Below are 23,028 nucleotides of genomic sequence, written 5' to 3' on the forward strand. Positions count from 1 at the left end.
GAAGTAAGATATTCAAGTTACACTGCCGCATGGTATATCAGTGTGCCACACGGATGTTTACACTCTTCAAAAAAAGGAAACGCATAGGTAGATTTTTAGTAAATTTATTATACCTAATAAAGGTGGTATTTAGTAGATACAAATATAAAATTTTGGAGCTCGATAGTCACATGTTGTCGTTGTACAAAGGCATTGAAAACTGTTCATTGTCATGTCACACAAGGCCACAAGGTTGCGCCTTCAGTATCTGGTGTGACCGCCCCGGGCATCAATCACGGCTCTGCATCTCCTCGGCACTGACTGAATCTGTCCTGCGGAATTCTGTGCCATTCTGGTTGTAACGCGTTGGCCAGTTGTGGGAGTGTCTGCGGCGTGTTCTGACGTTGACGTACACGTCGATCGAGTTCATCCCAGAGGTGTTCGATTGGGTTGAGATCTGGAGATCTCGACGGCCAGGGAAGGACGTTGATGTTGGCATTATTGAGATAGTCTACCGTGACACGAGTTGTGTGCGGTGGGGCGTTGTCCTGTTGAAACATCTCTCTGGCGGTCAATGATTGGAAGAAGGTGAGGTTGAAGAATTTGATTCATGTAGCGAATTGCTGTCAAATTTCCCTGAACCACCAAATCAGATCTCGTGGTGTAGGATATGGACCCCCACACCATGACACTGCCGCCACCGAATTTGTCGAATTCATGTAAACAATGTGGGGCAAAACGCTCATTTCGACGACGATAAACACGTTGTCTTCCATCTCGCCGGTGAGGAAGAAATCGTGATTCATCGCTAAACCACACTCGTCTCCAGTTTCTCGAATTCCAAGGCTGTATGGTATGGCGCCAACGCAAGCGTCGCTGTCGATGGATCTGTGGCAAAAGAGGGACGATAACTGGTCTTCTGGGTCGAGCCTCGAGAAGATGGTTCCTGACAGTCTGGTCTGGTATCCTCCTCAAACCAGGGATGCGTCCTGCAGTCTCCGTAGCTGTGGCATTGCGATGACGTAGGTGGAACAGTCGAATGTAGCGATCCTGTGCAGGGGTGGTAACTCTTGGTCGGCCGGTTCTCGGACAGTCTGCAGTGAAATTGAACAGTGTGTATGGGTCACAAAAGCGGCAAATGATGCTGTGGTGGACGTTGAAGTGGGGTGCAACAGAACACTGCGATTCCCCTATTTGGATACGTCCTATGGCTATGTTCCGATCGGCAGCGCTGAGTCTCGGTATTTTCGAACTTGAAAAATGTTCACAATTGAATTACAAATTATTGGCTTATGCTTGCCTAATAACCACGAGTTACGAATGACATAACTTGCACGTGCATTTTGCTTTACTGTTTTCCTCTATGAAATCTTTGAACAAGTGTGAAAACAATGGCGTTAAAGACATTGCAAATCGACAATGGCTGCGTTTTGACGCACCCATGGTCGAATATCAGGCCACCAACATTTTCCAATAACATATATCCAATTTATATACCGGATTTTTTGTGTAGTCCCTCCATACCCGAATATCAAGTGGTCGTTTCCTAGCGCCGCTTCTGTGCATATTGATAATGTTCATTGGATAGTATAAATTGAAGGTGTACTAAATGGTGTGGTTCTCAAACAGAATGTTTGCCGCCTCCTTGCAGGGACAAGACTTGTAACAGAAATGTCACCATCCTACGCCCCAGCCACCGGGAAAATTCAAATAGTCGGACCTAAAGATGTTTATACATCATAAAGTAAATGCGAATATATTGAAAAAGTCTAAATGATTGGGAAGTCGGTTTTTGTTCTGCGCTGGTGAGCTGGACAGATGGAACAAGCAACAGATGCGGAAATCACACATCTCTATCAACGGTGATATATCAATACCACGAGATAAATTGATATACTATACATTCAATTCTAAAAGCTGTGAAGTTATAAGTAGGTGATGGTGTATGTGACCATACACTATGGAGGATTTAACACCTCACAGCGGCTGGGTGGAGGTGATAGATGTGCAGATGTCACGTTGAGTCATGCCGTATAGAGAGAAAGAGAGAGAGAGAGAGGGGGGGGGGGGGGGGTAGAGAGGGGGGGGGGGGGGGGGGGGGTAATTGGGTTTAACACTTATTGCACTTATATATGGCGACATGTACGTTTGTGTGTGTACGGCTGCTTGTAATAGTCCGGACTGAAGCCGATATATAGTGCCAGCAGAATTATTGGTTTGTCCATCAAGTTTTGGAGTATGTCCAAATCTCGCTATAGTGAGTATTAGTATTATATGATGCTTCTGGCAATAGGTTACGGTATTTTGGGAGTCTCAAAATGTAAATCTTTATTGTGCATAAGTTATCCTCAATCTTTTTTTTGTCTGTAATTATGTCTCTTCTGAAATTAATTAATGATCAGGATTGGCATAGTCTTCATGAATAGGGTAGTACATCTTTATATTATTCTCTATTCAAGGTTTCGTTTGGTACGGAGTTGTATCTTAGACAGCCATACAATGTAGAGCTGCATGCACTTGCTCAGTGTTTATGTTGTTCGCATCAGCCGTGTATTGAAACTGAGAAATACACTAACAACTCACGAAACAGAAGATTATGCTGCATTTGTAAGGCTGGGTATGTTGAGTACAGCTATCATTTGTTTTACTCTGCTCACGTAAAAACAAGTTAAGGATAGATAACTTACCAAGGATGTATTGTGTGCATCCGACCAAACATAAATTTAGCATCCTTTTGTTTACAAATAAATGTAAATTAATTATTCATTTCGCTATGTGTATGTATCAAGCCATGACACATCGTAGTATATTTATTATTAGTACTTTGAGGACGTCAGTTCTAATATGAGTGTAACCATGGGCCTATGACATACACTAACGAAATTAATTGAATTGTTGATAGTCTTCTCTGTGCGAACATCGTCGCCATGTGGCTGAAATAATGCCGATGCGACGTTATTTTTTTACTTTTTTAACTAATTTTAACTATCTCTGAGCGAACGTTTACAAAAAGCTAATGCACCAAATTGCCACGAATAAGGAGCTCAATGTTTTAAAGACTGGGGTCCATCTATATAAACGTGCGTTTCTGCCACCAAATACCAGTATAACAGCAGGTGCGTGAATATTGACCAATGGCAACTACGCATGGTCTTCACATGCTGAATTGCAACATGTCGGCTTACTTGGTGACATTCTGATCGAACGACCTTTCACTTAACTGATCCAGGATGCGTATCCCATTTCGATCGCAGAGGAATAGGAAAATATTTGTGTACGCTGTAATCACTTGCAGTTTGGGCTATTACTTTTCCCCGGCTCTCGACCTCGGTATAATCAAACCTCTCATGATAAAATACGGACTGCGGGAGGATGTCCCTGAAAAGAGAACCATTCCAAGGCCAGCGCTCTACCCCTTTCTCGGAGCACCCAGAGAATGTATGTTTCATAAACACGTCAAGTTCATATGCGTTAAAACCGAAATAGCTCCTACCTGATAGAATTTTTGGCACCCCTGTTTTTTTAAGTTCCAATACACCCACACCCATATTTTCTACGTGTATTTATATTGCATTTTGTCAATGTTGATGAATCGTATGCTTGTCGGAGCAAACATGTTCCTAGAATTACATTGACATACGTAGTTTTAGGTTTTTATGTCGCTATGCAAGTTATGATTGTATTTCCGAACGATATTTTGTTCCTGTTTTTGTCACCGCGTGTATACAGATGAACAAGCTCAAGTGACATTTTTCCCTAAGTTTCTGTTTGATAGTGATGAAAGTGAAACTCGACATGTTCCAATAAATATCCTTGAATTTGAACTGATCATGAATAATGTGCTTGATAATGCAAAAAACAATTTTGGGTAACTTTTACTCACAGTAAACAAGTTTTAAATGTATGGTTTTAATTACCACTGGTTGTAATAATAATAATAATAATGTACATATTTATCATGCACCAAATCCATGCCCAAAAGCATGCTAAAGCGCAACATTTATAGGTTTTTATATGTTTTCATTTTTTTCTCCAAAATACAGGTCAAACGAACTTTCACCATGTTCACTGACTTTAATTTCTATGGGGAGAAAAATATTTGTAGTAACATTTATTTGTCAGGGTATCATTCTATATTTCATTTATTTTATAGAATTGGCCTTAATCAGTGTTACTGAAAATATAAACCAGTATTTATTTGTAGAAACTTTAAAGAAGGGTTGAAATTATCAATAGTTTAGTCATGATGATAATAATAAAATGAAAATAGAACAGTCAAATTGATAATTATGACATACATAAAAATTCATGGATCATAGATTATTCTATTATAGAATATATTTACTTGTGTAAACATTATGGAAACCCACTATCAAGTAGCTATGATGCATTACTAAGACTTTGTTTCTCTCATTTCCTGCAATAATTTCACAATGACATCCCCAAAGAAATTGAATTTTTAACATTGTCACTTTGATGGTTATATTTTGATGATGATGTTTCTGATATTCTTTTGGTCGTTCATGAATGTTTCAAATATTACCAATTCAGAGGATCTACCCTACATTTTATTTATTTATTTACAATGAAATGGCCCAACTGTTCAATTAATGTAATTCTAATAAGTATATGTACTTGCCAAGTACACTTACCATGCTTACACAAAAAATACATATATGAAATGAAGTTTACATTATCTTTTGCAGTCAGCCTCGAGAAAAATGAAACGAAGAAAGAAAATTAGTCAACATCAGTATATGTAGCAGCAACCGGTTGAGATGACATCATTCAAGATGGCTACAGAGTGCACATGTAACAGTAGTAACCTTATAGAGAAACATCAAAAAATGACTTTGTCAGATCTATTAAATTGTTTTAGTGAAATGAGGCAAAGAGATGAAATAGCAGCCGAAATGGAAAGAGAAAAGAGTCAAGCCTTTCTCAATAGTTCAGATTTCTTTAGTCATCTGTCACTCGAGATCATATGTCATGTACTGAATTACCTCCCTTTGCGAGATGTGCTGAAAATGGAACAACAGTGTAAGAAGATTCAGAAGGCTGTTTCAATGCATCTTAAAGTTAGGAAGTCAATTGATTTTACTGAAGGGGAAATATATGGATGGATTCCTGCAAGCTTGAATGATTCCATGCTGGCAAAGCTCATATCAAGATGTGTGGAACTTGCATCAATATATGGTTTTCACTCTCAGCTGATCCTTAAGAGAAGACAACGTGGTGCTGACATGTTGACTATTCCAGGAATTGTTGCAGCTTTGTCATCAGCACCAAGACTTAAAGCAGTGGAAGTGTCGGATATCAACCTCATGGAAGCCATCTTGAATTATCTTCCACGCTTGGAAATTCTTGGAATATTCAAAAACAGAAATGGTGCATTTCCAATCAATCCATCAAATAAACTCACCCTGACATCTAACCCAAGAATCACGTCCCTTCATTTGTCTGGAGTTGTGATTTCAGAACTACCTCGTATGAGTCATGTGAAACATATTTATCTCCGTTGGGTAAAAATCACACACTCGCATCCATTCCGTGATTTTGCAGTTCCAAGCCTGCAGAGCTTTGTCATGTCTAACTGTGCAGGTCCCGCCAGCACACTGAAGTATGTGCCTCTGATAACAGGCCTGGCTGCGGCAAGGTCTCTCACTCGGCTAGAGCTTGTCAGAGTCCCGTTTCTTGGTAAGATCTTACAGACTGACCATTCAATTTGCTATGGGGGGAGTGGGGGGATTTTTTGTTTGAGACAGAATATATTTTCTGTCACTGCTGTAACACATACGGTTTGTTTCTTTCAAAGGAGCAAAGAAGGTTTTTTTAGATAACCATGACATTTCTTTTTTCAGGGCTATCAGCATGAGGACAAATTACCAAGAAGTAGTTTGGAAATGGGCCACAGATTTATTATTTGAATTCAAAGGATAAGGTGTAACATAAGGCACAATATGCTTGATAAGGGTCCAAGATCTCTTGTTAATTGTATGGCCAGTATATATGTATGTTTTGATGATGGAAATATCCTTTTTTGTACACTTTCCTGGAATAAGTTGTAAAAAAATCTTCATATGCATGGGATGATAATTATGACTTAAAATCACTACAGACCATATTAACATGGCCATTACATGTGGTACACAGGGGGGCTGATACAGCACATCGTGGAGGACAGCTGGCGAGTCAGTGGCTTCTCCCAGCTGCAGACTGTCATGTTCGGAGCCTGCAAACATGCACAGGAAGTTGACCTCGGCTACCTCATGATCACAGCTGCTCACTGGTAAGGAATGTTTTCGCTCTTCATTTTTCTGAACTATTTCCAAAAAAGTTTTGTCCTGGATTGAATATATGTCGATCTTTCATGCCTGGTATCTTTGCCCACGCTAGCAACAATTAGTTTGGGTTTGTCTGGTCCAAACTCTCAACAGCATCATGTATATGCACTGATAGTGTGATATTATGTTGACCATTTCTGACAGGTCTGAGTGTGATGCAAAACAGCGCTCACTTAACTACGGAATTTTCATTAATTTTGATAGAACGTTTGACTGTATTCCTTGTGTTGACTGTGACACTGTTATACATTCCATCTCCAGCTTAGAGGAGTTGAGTATCCAGCCCTCTCTCACCAAGGACAGTTTGTTTGCTGCCATCAAGATGGCTGACGTCACCTTCCCTGTGTTCGAGACTCTCCATCTTGGATATGTCGACCCCTTTCCAGAGTCGGGTAAGCAACTATTACGGAATGTGTTTAGTAGACAGTGGAAAGAAAAAATTAGAATGGTGAAATGTTGGTCGTTGGTTCCTAACATTTATTTGTGTTTGTTTGTTTGTTTGTTTGATTGCTAACTCAATAAGCAATCAAACATCTATCCACGCATTTGCGAAATGATGACACGCAATCAACTAAGTCACTGAGCACGAACATCCGATCAACTTGGTAAATTTGCTGTGTCTTATCATGTCTGATGTTACTGTGTTTTGTCAGTCTGTGTCTTATCATGTCTGATGTTACTGTGTTTTGTCACAGAACTAACGACTGGTGTCTGTGTCTTATCATGTCTGATGTTACTGTGTTTTGTCAGTCTGTGTCTCATCGTGTCTGTTTGATGTTACTGTGTTTTGTCATAGAACTAACGACTGGTGTCTGTGTCTTATCGTGTCTGTTTGATGTTACTGTGTTTTGTCAGTCTGTGTCTCATCGTGTCTGTTTGATGTTACTGTGTTTTGTCAGTCTGTGTCTTATCGTGTCTGTTTGATGTTACTGTGTTTTGTCAGTCTGTCTCATCGTGTCTGTTTGATGTTACTGTGTTTTGTCAGTCTGTGTCTTATCGTGTCTGTTTGATGTTACTGTGTTTTGTCATAGAACTAACGACTGGTGTCTGTGTCTTATCGTGTCTGTTTGATGTTACTGTGTTTTGTCAGTCTGTGTCTCATCGTGTCTGTTTGATGTTACTGTGTTTTGTCAGTCTGTGTCTCATCGTGTCTGTTTGATGTTACTGTGTTTTGTCATAGAACTAACGACTGGTGTCTGTGTCTTATCGTGTCTGTTTGATGTTACTGTGTTTTGTCAGTCTGTGTCTCATCGTGTCTGTTAGATGTTACTGTGTTTTGTCAGTCTGTGTCTTATCGTGTCTGTTTGATGTTACTGTGTTTTGTCATAGAACTAACGACTGGTGTCTGTGTCTTATCGTGTCTGTTTGATGTTACTGTGTTTTGTCAGTCTGTGTCTCATCGTGTCTGTTTGATGTTACTGTGTTTTGTCAGTCTGTGTCTTATCGTGTCTGTTTGATGTTACTGTGTTTTGTCAGTCTGTCTCATCGTGTCTGTTTGATGTTACTGTGTTTTGTCAGTCTGTGTCTTATCGTGTCTGTTTGATGTTACTGTGTTTTGTCAGTCTGTGTTTCATCGTGTCTGTTTGATGTTACTGTGTTTTGTCAGTCTGTGTCTTATCGTGTCTGTTTGATGTTACTGTGTTTTGTCAGTCTGTGTCTCATCGTGCCTGTTTGATGTTACTGTGTTTTGTCAGTCTGTGTCTTATCGTGTCTGTGTCTTATCGTGTCTGTTTGATGTTACTGTGTTTTGTCAGTCTGTGTCTCATCGTGTCTGTTTGATGTTACTGTGTTTTGGCAGTCTGTGTCTAATCATGTCTGTTTGATGTTACTGTGTTTTGGCAGTCTGTGTCTCATCATGTCTGTTTGATGTTACTGTGTTTTGCAGGCAAGTGGAACCAGGAGGACCTGGTGATGATCCACGGCCTGGCAGAGGTGTCCGAGAACCCTGCAATGATCACCGACATCGGGATGAAGGCCATTGGTCAGTGCTTCTCCTTCCTCCGCAACCTGGAGATCTACAACTGTCCGCACCTCCATTTTCCCATGTCATGGTTCACATCAGGTGAGTTGATTCAGAGAAAACGGCCTCCAGAGAAACAATATGCTGTAACATTGAACGCATGTCATTGTTCAAAATTGTCCACTCCGTAATTCTAGATTTGTCAGCCATGTAACCAATCAGCCACTGGAATATTGAAGACTGAAATGTTAAAACCGCTTTCTCTGATGGACAACCAAGGACAATTTACTTTCAACTGTGCATTGAGATCTGTAACCATGGTAACTGTTCTGCAGGTGTGGAGGCTCTGAGTCACCTGCGACACCTTCATCTCCGTCGCTGTCACGCTCTCCGTCTCCAAGACTTCTGCCGCTTCGTTGAACACCTACCCCAGCTTGAGCTGCTGCACTTAGAATACATGTTCAGGGAGCCACCGAAAGGATGTGCTAGGTGGGCAATCATTTCTGTTGTCAAAAATCAAATTTTACCTCTTATTTTGAATACTGCTGGAACATGACCACAGTTAAGATTTTGAAATCCAGTCAGGTACCTATCATATGTCAACCTCGAAGATGTGGGTTAGAATTGGTCTTGCTTTTCGTAAGCAGTAGAGGACGAAACATGTATGCTAGATGGGTCAGGCCCACTGACCTGCTTGATGCATGAAATTGTATCTCAATTGCGTAGATCTATGCCCATGATGTCAATCACTCAATTGTGTGGTCCTCGCTTGATTGTTTATGATCTGAGCCATATAGCTTGAATACTGCTGAGTGCAGCATGAAACAACAAACAAACAAACCTGTCATGTGCAGTTTCCATTTGAATGCTACAGAAGAGACAAAACATACAACAATGTATGAAACTGTTACAATATCTAGTACTACAACACTAAAAAGACACCAGTGTAATCATGCTAATGGAAAAATGATAATCATAAGAAAGTATGAAGTACAGAGTGCAATTCTGCCTGAAAACAAACCTATATACATGATATAACTATCATGAGTTCAGATAATTGTTGAAGAACTCCATTTGGGGCTTTGATGAGTAAACTTTTGTTGTGATATTGTACAGTAAGATGTAAGTAGGTGCTCATACAACTGGCCATTGGTTGGCCTCGTATGGGTTCAGTTAGCTCACTTTGCACGGAATCCTGTGATCAGATAGTGGTCATATAATGATTACCATGGTTAGAAGGCAAGTGGTGTTGCATATTTCTGCAGGACGTAGGGACAGTTCTTGGGCTTACCCTGTCCTCTCTCAATCACACTGGGGCACATTGTAATATTAAGTTCTTTCTATAGTCAGTGCACTTACCTTTCTTGGGTTCGAATCCCAGTTCGCCCCGATTATGTTTCTAGGTTTGTCAGCACCATACCCGTGCTCGTGGGTTTCACCAAAGTGGTAAACGTCTGAGACCTGCATCACTTCGGGCTTTCCTCCCACATTAAGCTGACATGCCGTCATATGACTGGAATAATGTTAAAAGCGGCGTTAAACCCAACTCACTCACTCACTTACCTTTCTCTTGACAGATCTGTGTTGACCGATGGTTACAAGCTCAACCATACTCACTCACTCACTCACTCACTCAATATGTAAATGACATGTGCACTGGGCACTACTAATAACAGCAGTGATGGCGCTCACAATAGCAAACAGCGATAGAAATTTGAATGAAAAACAGATCAACGAACTTTGCCAGGTAGCTGGAGTCATTACTGAAAAATGAGTACAATTACTAAAAATTACTCTTATTTTATCCCGATATTACTGACATGGCATGAATAGGATGGTCCCCTGCAACTGAAACATGAACCAGAATTTGTTGCAAATGAAAGTAATCATGGTTATGAATATTCCAGTATTAAGACTCATGAGAAGATGCAGATACAGTGGTGAGCACATGTATTGATCATTTTGTCTGTAGGCAGTATTATTCAATAACATGTATCCACATTAAATCCTTGTTGCAGAGTTGGCCTGAGTGCTGGCACCGGGTTGGGTGTATCCTCAGCTCTTGTCCAGAACAACGGCAACGACGCTGGTAACCTTGATGGTGGGAATCACAACAATGACGACGGGGACCTGAATCAGGATGATAACAATAACAATCCAGATGCAGGGGCCAGGGCTGCTAACGGAGGGGACATTAACAACAATGAACCACCCAATCAAAATGCAGATAACATTGATCCCCACATTGAACCTGACGATGATCCATTGGATGAGGATGATGAATTTGATGATTTTTCTGATAATGGAGATGACTTAGATTTTGATGGATTGAGTGGGGATGAAGAAAACATTGATATGGCCAATCACATTGGAGATGACATTCGAATGTTGGCAGTGGTAGCCAATGAGGGAGCAGGTAACAAATCCCATGAGGAAGAGGAGCACGCAGAAGTCAGTAAGAAAGTTAGTCAGCCCAAATCCAAGCAGCCTGAAAAAGATGACAGCAAGCCAGGATCAAGCAAAGACGATTTGAACAACCCACAGCCAAGCACAAGTCGGGTCTATTGTGGGGGAATGCCTTCAGGAAGCTGTATGAAAAGAGAAGTTAATATTGTCCCATCTGTTGATTCAAGGTCCACCTGCCAGCTCGTTGATATTGACATTGGTAATGGCAGTGATACAGATACAGAAAGTCCAGCAGACGGCAAGATCAAGGTGAAGGTTGAATGTAACAGTGCCATTGAACTTCGACCCAAGGATGAGACTCTGGCTACTGAACCCAAGTTTGTGTCCTCATCTTCATTGTCTGTAGCCCAGAGAGAACTAGATGAGGCATGTCCCAGTACATCACGAGCGTCAGGCACCATGTCTGCTTCTTCACAGGGAATCAAACCATCTTCCAGTACCAATTCTTCATGTGTGCAAGGAATCAAGGCATCTTCAAGAAACTCATCTGTTACTGGTCAGGACGTCAATGCAACCACCAGCGCCTCGTCTGCTAGTGTGCAAGTAGTCAAGGCAACCTCCAGTGCCACTTCTGCTAGTGTGCAAGTAGTCAAGGCAACCTCCAGTGCCACGTCTGCTAGTGTTCAAGGAAACAAGGCATCCACCAGTACCACTTCTGCTAGTGTTCAAGTAGTCAAGGACAAGAAGGAAAAACAAATTCCATGTGTGAAAAATGAACAACAGTGTAGTAGTGTTCCCTGCAACTCTGCAGGGAGAGTTCATGTTAGTGACCGACAGACAGCTGAAGAAAAGGAAACTGAAGAACACATCTGTAGCCCAGCTAAAAAGAAGAAGAAAACTTGTTCAAGGAACAAGGATGAACATATTGATAAAAGAAGTGACAAGTCACATTCAAACTGCAGGGACAAACGTGAATGTGCAGATCGTGGCTCAGAGTTGGTGAGACCTGCACATCGAGATAGTGATAAAACAACTGAACAGCACTGTTCAAAGGACCCCCATGTAGAGTCGCCTATTGCTCCACTTCGTGCTTCACCCTCAGGAACTGCTGGCAGTCAGCATGGGAGCACTTGTAGCCATCTTGAATCATCTCAACCTTCAACTGTAGCTTCTTCGTCTGGCACAGTGAAATCATCGTCAGCAAATTCAAATGTTGATCTCATTAGAAAGAAACCTGTTTCGAATGTACCAAAATCAGTGAATCCAAGGACTACCTCTTGTGCAGTATCTGACCCTGCAACAAGAAGGAAAAAGTGTTCAGTGCCACATTTGACACGTAAAGATCTCGATAAGTCAAGTCCCTCCAGTCAGCGTGAACCTACAGGGGATACAACAGAGAGTTCCAGTGATGAAGGTTCAGTGAATGTAAATGTGGACAATGCTAAAATAGTTCGAAAGAAAAAACAGCCATCTGATAACAGGAAGACAAACTCACAAACTAGTTCCCCGGAACCAAGTACATCCAAAAACTCTTGGGATAAAGCTTCTGTCGAAAGTGAACCTGACAATCGTACAGTAGATGAATTTCTAGATGACATTGCTAAAGACTATCACAATGACTTGTCCGCCACCAGAATAGCAGGTGATGACAACATGTATTTGTTTACTCCAGAGGAGGTGGAGGCTATGGGCTTTGGGAAGGAGAACGCTGGTGAAGAAGACAAAGACGAAGACACAAAGGGTTACAACATGAGGCCAAGGAAACGTGGGAAGAGTCTGACTGGCAAAAAGAAAGGTCTTGTGAAAAAGAGAAGGAAGCTTGACAATGTTGTGAAGACAAATCCAAACATGCATGACAAGTGCTGTCAGGCAGTCAGCGATGAAATACGTGAGACGACAAAGCGTGCGAAGGAGCAGGAAGAGGCACGACAAGGAGCTGCTGCAGCTCCTCCTAAATCAAAGGGAGGCAACTGCTGTGGGAAAAGGACAACAAAAATGAGATCTCAGTCATCTGTTGTGCACGAAGGTGGATCTGGTTCCAGGGTAGAGGTGCTGAGGTTGAAACTGGGACCGCGCAGGAAAGCCAACATGTGTGATAAAGCTACTAGCACAAGTGACCCAGTCATAGAGGATGACCATATTCAGGTGAGCTTTAGCAATTCTTCATTTATCATGTTTTTATGTTTATTTTTGTATCAGCATTATTTCAGCATATTAAAAATACCAACCCATATACATAGTATTAAACACAGTGTTTTGTTTTTATACATTTGGTTGGCTGTGTTGGTGTATCAGGGTTCACTCTAGGAATGTTATGACATGGGCCCTTCAAATTCAAATATTCCAGAGGTACACCCACACTTGCCCATACAGCACAAAAATATGGGCCTTTTTTCAAATTTAGGGGCTAAAAGCACAAGGCCTCACCCTTGAATTATCCCTGCTGTATTACAAACTGTTGCTATGCAATACATATTGCCGATTTTTGAAGTCGCCATAAACTTTCTTCTAAGACTGTAATCTTCTTGATTAAAAGATAAACAAAATCAAATTACATTAATATCAGTAAGTTTGTGATAGAAGTGCATTAGGTACTTGCTGTATACCCCTATTTTATACTTAAACATGTATCACTGTCACTCAGGTGCTGTCTCTGAGGTCCAAGAGTCTGCTGTGTGTCACGCTGCACATGGTCGGGGTGACAGACATCATCGTTGATGAGTGTCCCAACCTCAAGCTACTCCGAGGTGAGTTATTGAATTTGCATTGCTCTTGTTTGTTACCTGAAGGCCAGGGTTTGATTCCAAGACTGCAACTTTAGCCACTTTTCCAAATCCTGTGTCCAAAAATTGTGTTTGGTCTTGTGAGCTCAGCTACTAAATGTCCATATGACAACACTAAAATTTAATGAAACTGATGTTGAGAGCCCTGTTCGGGCAAGTAGACTCAAAAGCTCTCAGCACAGATGAGATTCCTCACATGAGTGCAATGTCTTATTTCTGGTGTCTCCTGCCCTGATATGGTCGGAATATTGCTGAAAGAAGTGTGCAGTTATGCACACACACACACACGCACACACACATACTCTGAGCATATTGTGTTATGACATTGATTACTGTCTCCAGTTTCCCTGGGTACAAAAGGGAACAGGTAGCCTAGTGGTCTAATGGTTGTGTCCCTGTCATCGTGGGTTAGAATACCGATTAGCCCGATTATATTTCTTGATTTGTCTCACCACTATACCCATGGTCGTGGGTTTCACCAAAGTGGTAAACATCTGACACATGAATCACTCACACTTTCATCCCACATCAAGCTGATATAACCGGAATACTGTTCAAAGCGATGTTAAACCCCTCCCACCCACTCACTCACTCACTCACACTCACTCACTCACTCACTCACAGTAAAAGCAGGAAGACGGCATCAGCAACGGCATCAGCAACTCACTCACTCAGTGAACCTTGAATCACCCCTTCATTTACACTGTGTTTCTTGTTTCACCAGTATGATTGTCAGTGAATGTATTGTCCATTGCCCTGCATCATACATATTCCAAACATGAACTGTCGGTCTCTACATAACTGCAAGAACAATTGCCATGAGCAAACACAGGTGTAGCTGCTGTTCCCATATCCTCTTGTCCATTCATTGTTTTATTGTCACAATACTTCATTGCTAGTTTTTATTAACTTGATTCCATCATCTGCAGGAAGTGCTTGTCGGGTGCTGAAGAAAGTGACAGTAGGTGGTGCTCCTAAGTTGTCTAAGGTGTCATTTGCACAGTGTCGGAAGATCGATGAGATGCACCTCGTCAATGAAGTCTGTGATCAGATCAGCATGACCAACAGAGTTATCTACCTTCGGCCCATGAGACAGGTAGGAATATGCTACTGATAAACAGAGTTATCTACCTTTGTCCCATGTTTGTTTGTTTCTTGTTTGACACCGCACTCAGCATTATTCCAGCTGTATGCCAGCCTTTGTCCCATGAGACAGGTAGGAATATGCTACTGATAAACAGAGTTATCTACCTTTGTCCCATGAGACAGGTAGGAATATGCTACTGATAAACAGAGTTATCTACCTTTGTCCCATGAGACAGGTAGGAATATGCTACTGATAACAGTTATCTACCTTTGTCCCATGAGACAGGTGGGAATATGCTACTGATAAACAGAGTTATCTACCTTTGTCCCATGAGACAGGTAGGAATATGCTACTGATAACAGTTATCTACCTTTGTCCCATGAGACAGGTAGGAATATGCTACTGATAATCCAGCTTAACAAAAGTCAGTCTCACTGTTGGTGGGAATACTGCCTTTTGGGATGGTTGGCATTCCATGTGCACTGGAAGAAACCATTTCCATTTAACAGGGGATCCACTATTCAAAGTTTGTTTAGCGACAGATGAATTTGGTCTGGCCCTGTATATACCAATCTCATTAAAATCATAACTTAGATCTCGCTACCGCTAAACAAAGATCTGAGGACATCCCATTAGGGGTCACATCACAACGACCTTTCAACCGACCAATCAGAGCATCGCTTACCAGATCATGAAAGTGATTTCTAATCATGCAGCCTCGAAAACTTGAAAAACGGGATATTCTGAATGATAGTTATGGGCTTAACTACTGAATGCATACAATCTAGATCATATACTAGCCATTTGAAAATGTTCTTTTGTTCAGGTTTCAAATTTTTAAGCTAGAGTTTGTCAAAATATGTTTCGAAGCGTAGTCGCCAATTTGAAATTACTGCCGTAATGCACGAGAAAACTGCCTTCTGATTGGCTGATGTCGACTTTTTGTCAGTAATTCCATTGGGCGATCAGAGTTCGCGAAAGGTTGATCTGACGTGACCCGTAATGGGATGTCCTCAGATCTTACTTTAGCGGCAGTGAGAACTAAGATCTGATTTTAATGAGATTGTGTATATACAGTGTTTTCATCTGTGCATACAAGCAGGGGTTCAGCTATTTAATTGGCTAGATTATGTTAACCTCTTTCTTGGTGTGCCACAGTGGTATGATTAGTGTAATTTAGCTGCTGTGGGATTATGGTAGATGAAAAATACTTTTTATAAATCAAAGTATTAGTATTCAACATGATCTCATGGCCAGAACTGGCATCCACACAGATGACATAAACAAGAATGTACACGACTCACAGATGAGGTGGACATTAAGAGTTTCATCATATTATGCATACATAAAAATACTTAGATTTCGTTCTTGCCACCGTAACCATGGTAACATAAGTTGTCCTAAAATGATCAATTACCTTTTTATCCCCCGCCGCGCGAAAGCGCGAAGCGGGGGATATAGTATTCACGACCGTCCGTACGTCCGTCCGTACGTCCCACCTGTTTGTTGCCGCGATATCTCAAGAACTAAACACTGGATTGTCTTCATATTTGGAACTATGGTGTATATACAGACTCCGCAGACACCAGTCGGTTTTGGTGACCTTGATCCCATTTTCAAGGTCACAGCAGACAAATCTGCTTTTAGAGTTGGAAAACGGTGTTGCCGCGATATCTCAAGAACTAATCGCTGGATTGTCTTCATATTTTGAACTATAGTGTATATACAGACACCGCATACACCTGTCAGATTTGGTGACCTTGACCCCATTTTCAAGGTCACAGCAGGCAAATCTGTTTTTGGAGTTGGAAAACGGTGTTGCCACAATATCTCAAGAACTAATCGCTGGATTGTCTTCATATTTGGTACTTTGGTGTATATGGCGGGGGATATTTCGTCACTCTGTGACAAATACTTGTTATCTTTCATTGCAGTTCGACATGTTTGCCTTTGAGAACATGCTATTCTGCCAACCTGACATCGACTACCATCTGTGTGTCATCTACGACTACAGCCCCGACCCCACCCACACTATGTACAACCGCGCCCGCGTGGCCACATGGCTTGACCTGTTTAGTGGCACCAACATGTAAGTTGACATATGAAGGTCACCTTCAATCAGTGATAGGTAACCATGGTAACCGACACCATCCAGGATCAACAGAAACTTTCAGTGAGTAATGTTGAACAGGACGGATGCTACCAGTTACAACTCCAGGGTGGACTATTGAAAATAATAGATTATGTTTATATTCATTATTTATTTAGAATGCCAGAATAACATTCATTGTTTTTTAACAATTTTCTTGGTCAGTGGGGTAGGGATGCATCTTGGCACTAACCCATATCAGCTTGTCTAATGTCAAAGGTTTCCTAAGGGCTAGTAGAAGTTTAGAGTTTTTGTTAGGTACAGGGATAGAAATTAACCTTCCAAGTCTCCGAGCCTGAATAGTGATACATATAGAACCATCACCAAAATGTTTGAAATTCTACCAGACTTTGGGATACATTTAACATTAGTGAAACTGCCTCAGGCCAGAGTGAGTGAGTTGGGTTTATCGCCGCTTTAAACAGTATTCCAGTTATATCATGGCGTGTCAGCTTAATGTGGGAGGAAAGCCCGAAGTGATGCAGGTCTCATTCGAACCCACAATCATAGGTTTCTGGCGTACCCAAGGGACAGCGAATCGCAGTGCCTTAGATGACTGGGCCTGTCCTTATATGTTGTCACTAGTCAGGCCAGTAACTGGTTGAGGTTAAGTTACATTGCTGCAGTGGGTAAAATTTAAAACATTCATTTGAGGTCAATTTCACAAGAACATCTCTAGAAATATGTTCAACAAAAATATATGTGAAAATATGAAAGTGTATTTTCAATGTATTTTTCAGCAGTTTTTATTTTTCATTTTTGCAAATTTAAGAATATCCTTTCCATGAAACAAGGAGTAATTTAGTTTTACCTAATGAATAGTAATTGCTGATAATACCTTTTAAAGCACATTGTTTTAGAAGTTTCAATTTTTGAGACTTAGCATGTTTAATTGTTTCTTCAGGGAGCTGTTGCGGTTCATGGATTTTGAACAAGCCAAGAACTTCCCAGTGGATGAGGACGATGATGAAGAGAAGAAATGCTACAGAAATGCATACATCTTGCATGGTGGGTCCCTTGGGCTTAAAAAGATAAAAGAACTGTTTCTCAGGCAATGGCTTTTGAAAATAAAGTGTGGGCTGGTAGTTGGGTTTTTTGCGGGGATGGGGTGTGTGTGTTCAAACCAAATATACAGTTGTGTACAATCAACCTCGGAAAGGGCCCACCTTCCTAATGTATTCCTTGAGGAGTTGTTTCACAATGCGAGGATGTTGTCCTGAGCATACGACGCCGGCAGAAGTAACAAATCCATACTGAAGTACGCAAGTTAGTTTTATTATTACACTATCGGGCTAAAAAAGTGTTAATTCTGTGTCTGGAGTTACATTGGTAATCAATTATATTACTTTTCTCCAAGATTTCATTCAATTTTGTTTATATTTATTTCGGCAAAATTTTGTATGATCTGATCAGCAAATCACATGAACTCACAATGAACTTGCCTTGAAACGAAAATTAGTTATTGGAGATACAAAGTCTTAACGTCTTCCTATCAATTCCTATGAAATTTCTTTTACAAGACTAATACATGTTCACAGGTAATCTTAATCTCTGCGTACGAAACACTGTCCGGCATACAAAATACAGTACACAAATACCATTGAGTTTGTAAATCATCATGTCTAGTGATGTTTTATAGTAAATGTCATGTTTTCATTGATCAAATTTACAAACGGCAAAACAAGCATGCAAACTCCTATTGTCGCTATGACCATAACACATGAGATGCACAGTAAAGCAGTGAACATGTAAAGGGAAGTAACTGTGTGCTATATTGGATCACATTGTTTTTAAGTATTGTAGCATTTCACTGCTGGGGTCATGTGTTTGAGATGCGGAATATTTAAGGATTATTTTTATTTTCTGAAAACCATAAACCATTCACATTCATTCTTTATGTAGAGATAGATATTTACTATCATTATCTGAAGGACAGACCACAGAAGTTTATGTGTTTCAATAAAGATCAGGTGAACAAAACATGTTGATGTGATCTGAAATCATTACCCAGCTGGAAAATGTGTAAAAATTGCTGGAAAATGTGTAAATATTATAAGCAAGAGAATTTATGCATGTCAACTTCTTTATTACGAGGAACACAATGTTCCATAGTATATGCTTACCCCTTCCTCAGGTGAAATATGTGCATGATGATCCTGGATCCCAACAATATATATTAGGAGTATTTCTGATGTAAATAGTCACGCTGAAGACCCGGGTTTGACTCCCAACATGGGTATAATGTGTAAAGCCCATTTCTGGTGTCCTCGTCCTTGTGATATTGGCTGGAATAATGCTAAAAGCGGCGTAAAACCAAACTCACTCACTCACTCAAGCTGACTAAAATGAAGATCCAGTGGTTACACTGTGTGGCCTGCTATGTAGGATCTTGCCCTGAAGGAGTTGGTCGTTGCTCATGGTATCAATCACTGGTTTACGCGGCCCAGACTTACTTGCCACTAGCTGTGATGTCTGCAGACAGACACTACACACACAACCCTGTTTCAGGCTACAATGACAATGGCAGCAAGTGGACGCTGTCGACAGACATCCCCTGGCTTGACCACCTCAGTCAGTGTCCGGACATAGACAGCCCAGACCTACATCCTGACGATTATAAAGGTAGGTGTCTCTTAGTGTTGCATTCAACATTAGAATCCTGTTAGATGACAATTATGGGTTGCATCATCAGTCAACAATTTTATGCAGTTAGAAATAGCTTGTGTATTTTCCAGATATCACACATCTGAATAATGATATCCTTTAGCACATTATTGTATATGTACCTTATTACACATGATTGAAGCCATCTTATTTGTTACAAATTAATGACCCGTGAAGATCCGGGGTAGAATAGATCTTCAGCAACCCATGCTTGCCGTAAAAGGCGACTTTGCTTGTCGTTAGAGGCAACTAAACAGGATTGGGTGGTCAGGCTCCAATCTGATCGATGCTCATGATGTCAATCACTGGATTGTCTGGTCCAGACTCAATTATTTACAGACGACTGTCATATAGCTGGAATATTGCTGAGAGCGGCGTCAAACAACAAACAAACACACAGACAATATAAATTAATGATGATGAGTATGCTTATGTGTACAGCGGAACCCCACTTATCTCGACTGCAGATACCCAGAAACCTTTCGTTCCGGACAATCGAAATATATACGACATAAAATGCTGCTTTTATCTGGAGGGGCACCAGTGACTCGGTTATCTAAGGTGTTGTGCAGAGTTGCTTCCCTTAGGCACGCCAGAAACCTATGATTGTGGCTTTGACCCCATTATTTTTCTAGGTTTGTAAGCACCATACCCGCATCATCCTGGGCTTTCTCCCACATTAAGCTGACATGCCATGATATAACTTGAAAGCTGTTGAAAGCGACGTTAACCCAACTCACTCAAGCACTGACTCTCATAGCTGTAATCCATTTCCTTGTGTTTCAGAGGGAATCTACTGCCCCAGGCGGAAAGGTCACCACGTGATGACGGATTGCCTCATGGATCTACAGGATGTCATCTCCGAGATGAGACACAAAAGTGTCAGTCTCTATTGCTACTCCGTCATTGTTTATGTCAACATGTGCGACGTCACGGGAACACCCACACCGGACATGTACCTGTAACCATGGTTACCATCTGATGCTGATACAATGTCAAGCATGCCATGACTACGAACTGTGTGGTACTTCATCCTGGAGAACATACAGTGACCTTGAGTTGTGATCCTGGAAATTGACACAAGGTTCTTGTCAGCATTAGCAAGTTCATTGTCAGCAGGGCGCCTTCTTATTTCAAGTGTGGCATGACTTTAGTCATGCGGCTCAGGGACAACTGCATGGCTTGGAATGGTCTGAAGAGGCTTTGGAATAGCTAGATAGTTAAAGGAAGAATTTGAATCACCACATGGGTACAATTTGTGAAGTCCATTTCTTGTGTCCACTGCCATGATGTTTCTGGAATATAGCTAAGAGCAGTGTATTACCAGTCTCATGCACTGAAAAGACCTTGCATATTGAGACAGATCCTGAGGAACCCTTTTCCTTGTATATGAAACCTGATGGTCAGCTAGTCAGCTTCTTACATGATCAGATGTCCCAGCCATGCATAGGCCGTGTCTCACACACATGACTGTATCACATACTTGACTCAGATAAATGTTTTGTCTCGTGAAGTTCCATGATCCATATGAAAGTCTTCTGACAGTTTTGTTGTGTGGTCTTTGTGATCTTTGTATGATCCATCCCCTCAGTAACAACACTCATGCCGTTCCTGACACATGGCAAATGAGGGTTATGAGATTGTTACCGTGGTAACCTGCATGTCAGGAACCAGCTGTAATAACAGGCCAATATGACTCTTTCTAAACAAATTGATATAATCATGATAATAGGGAAATTGTCCTTTGTTCTTGGAAGTATTTTCATGTTTTATTAAATCCTTTCTTATTGACAATTTGTTAATGCAATAATTGATAATCTGGATTATTTCACTGTTCAATCTGGATAAACAGGATTTCATGTAGATCTCTAATGCAGCCAGTGAATCATATTTGATGAGTGAAATTCAAGCCCAAAACTAAGTGGTTTGTAGAGAGATTTAGAAGATGCAAAGATGTAAATTAACCAAGAACGTCTCCAAGCCTAAATAGTGCTAACATATAGCATAACCCCCAAAATGTTTCAAATTATACCAGCCTTTAAAATACCTTTAACATAAACAAAACTGGTTGGACTAGTGCTAATTGTCATTCCTGAGATGTCAGATTGGCTGCAGTTAGGTCAGTAGGGGCATAGGGTGTTTAGCATTGATAAAATCTACACATTCTTTTGATTTTGTCACTTGTAACACTGGTAACATGATTTCTATGCCCTACTGGGTTGTGGAGAAGCCTTGTGGTTAGAGGCCCGGGTTTGATTCCCCTCAGGGGTACAATGTGTGTCCCCCGTGGTGATATTGCTCGGATAGTGCTTAAAGTGGCACAGAGCCATATTCACTCACTCACTCCATGCCCGACTGAAATTTGTGTATCAAAGCTAATGCTGGGCTTATTGTTGATTTGTGAGGTTATTACTACTAACACATGTACACAGTGAATGGATCAGGCTGTGAAGACTTTTACCTGAGTATCACTTTCTGATTGGCACACATATTTACTATCTATGTAATATGTTTAACGGAGAACACACATATACATATATCTCAGTTGGCTGTAATGCAATTACGTGCTCTTTCGTAGAAATGTATCATGTTGAATTGAATCAAAATCTCAAGATAGGTCTCAAATTAACAGGAAACAACAATATTTCAGTCTGTTCAGAGAGATGTTGCAGCCCTCTCAGTGAATGTGTTTTCAGTTTGTCAATCTGCACCACATTGTTACTATCTGTTTCACAAACTCTTTCCATGGAGGTGTATTTGAACATAGATATTTATTTGTAGATAACTAAAATCAATGTTATTTATACATTTTAGTAAGTATTTATTTTGCAATGAGCACTCGCTGATATGCTATAAGCTCTATGTTCATGTGATATGATCACACTATGACTTTTCAACATGGTCAAAGTATTAATTTCAGAATTGAGGATGTAAAAATCTCTTTTACTAGAATAATTTGTTTTGTTCATAGTATTGAAGTCCTCGAACATGCTGAATATCATGAAGTAAGGTGCATGGGGCACTACAGAGGAAACCCTGCTGGGATTCCGAGTTAGAATTGGTCCCCAGTAATGTATACTAGTCGGTGACCAAACTGATTGATGGTCAGACTCGATGGCTTGGTTGATTTGCGTGTCAGTGTAGCCCAACGGCGTGCTCGCAGTCTCAATCACTGGATTGTGTGGTCCAAACACAAATTGTGTAGAGACCGCCGGCATAAAGCTGGAATAGTGCTGAGTGCAGCCTTAAACAATGCACTCACTCACTCACACATATATGCATGCACACATGAACACACACACATGCAAGCACATCAAACAGAGGAAAGGTGTTCATGATTGTTGTGCAAGTTGTTATGAAGTTGTGCAAGCTTGCCCTTGCGGTCCCCTGCCATGGTATTATTACTGGACTTAAACCACACTCTCTGTGTCAAAAGACATTATATTATGTCCCTTGTTTTCTGGTAAAGAGCTTATGATGCTGAACAAATTCTCAAACAAGTTCCAAAATGGCCTCAATGACAGCCATTGAGACAGTCTTAAATGTTTGTGCAGCTTGTTTATGATGTATGTTTGTTATGACTTATTGTATTGTTTTACTGCAAGTGGTTAGGTATTTCTGTCATCTTAATTGTGTCTGGCTTGGTGCACTCATCA

The 23,028-nt window shown here is 40.8% G+C and overlaps 1 protein-coding gene across 1 annotated transcript; it reads left to right on the forward strand.

Moving 5' to 3' along the window:
* The first annotated feature begins 3,125 nt into the window (after positions 1 to 3,125).
* On the forward strand, positions 3,126 to 23,022 carry LOC125374066 (F-box only protein 38-like). The gene is made up of 13 exons (XM_048384815.1): positions 3,126 to 3,417; positions 4,686 to 5,676; positions 6,133 to 6,268; positions 6,585 to 6,715; positions 8,209 to 8,385; positions 8,619 to 8,772; positions 10,302 to 12,834; positions 13,334 to 13,436; positions 14,402 to 14,568; positions 16,494 to 16,648; positions 17,613 to 17,716; positions 19,217 to 19,330; positions 20,159 to 23,022. The coding sequence occupies exons 2-13, from the start codon at positions 4,758 to 4,760 to the stop codon at positions 20,335 to 20,337; spliced, it is 4,872 nt and encodes a 1,623-aa protein (XP_048240772.1). The 5' UTR covers positions 3,126 to 3,417; positions 4,686 to 4,757; the 3' UTR covers positions 20,338 to 23,022.
* Positions 23,023 to 23,028: the final 6 nt, after the last annotated feature.

The sequence above is a fragment of the Haliotis rufescens genome, unplaced genomic scaffold, assembly GCF_023055435.1.
Source record: "Haliotis rufescens isolate VD_foot unplaced genomic scaffold, xgHalRufe1.0.p SCAF_505, whole genome shotgun sequence".
Taxonomy (NCBI): Eukaryota; Metazoa; Mollusca; class Gastropoda; order Lepetellida; family Haliotidae; genus Haliotis; species Haliotis rufescens.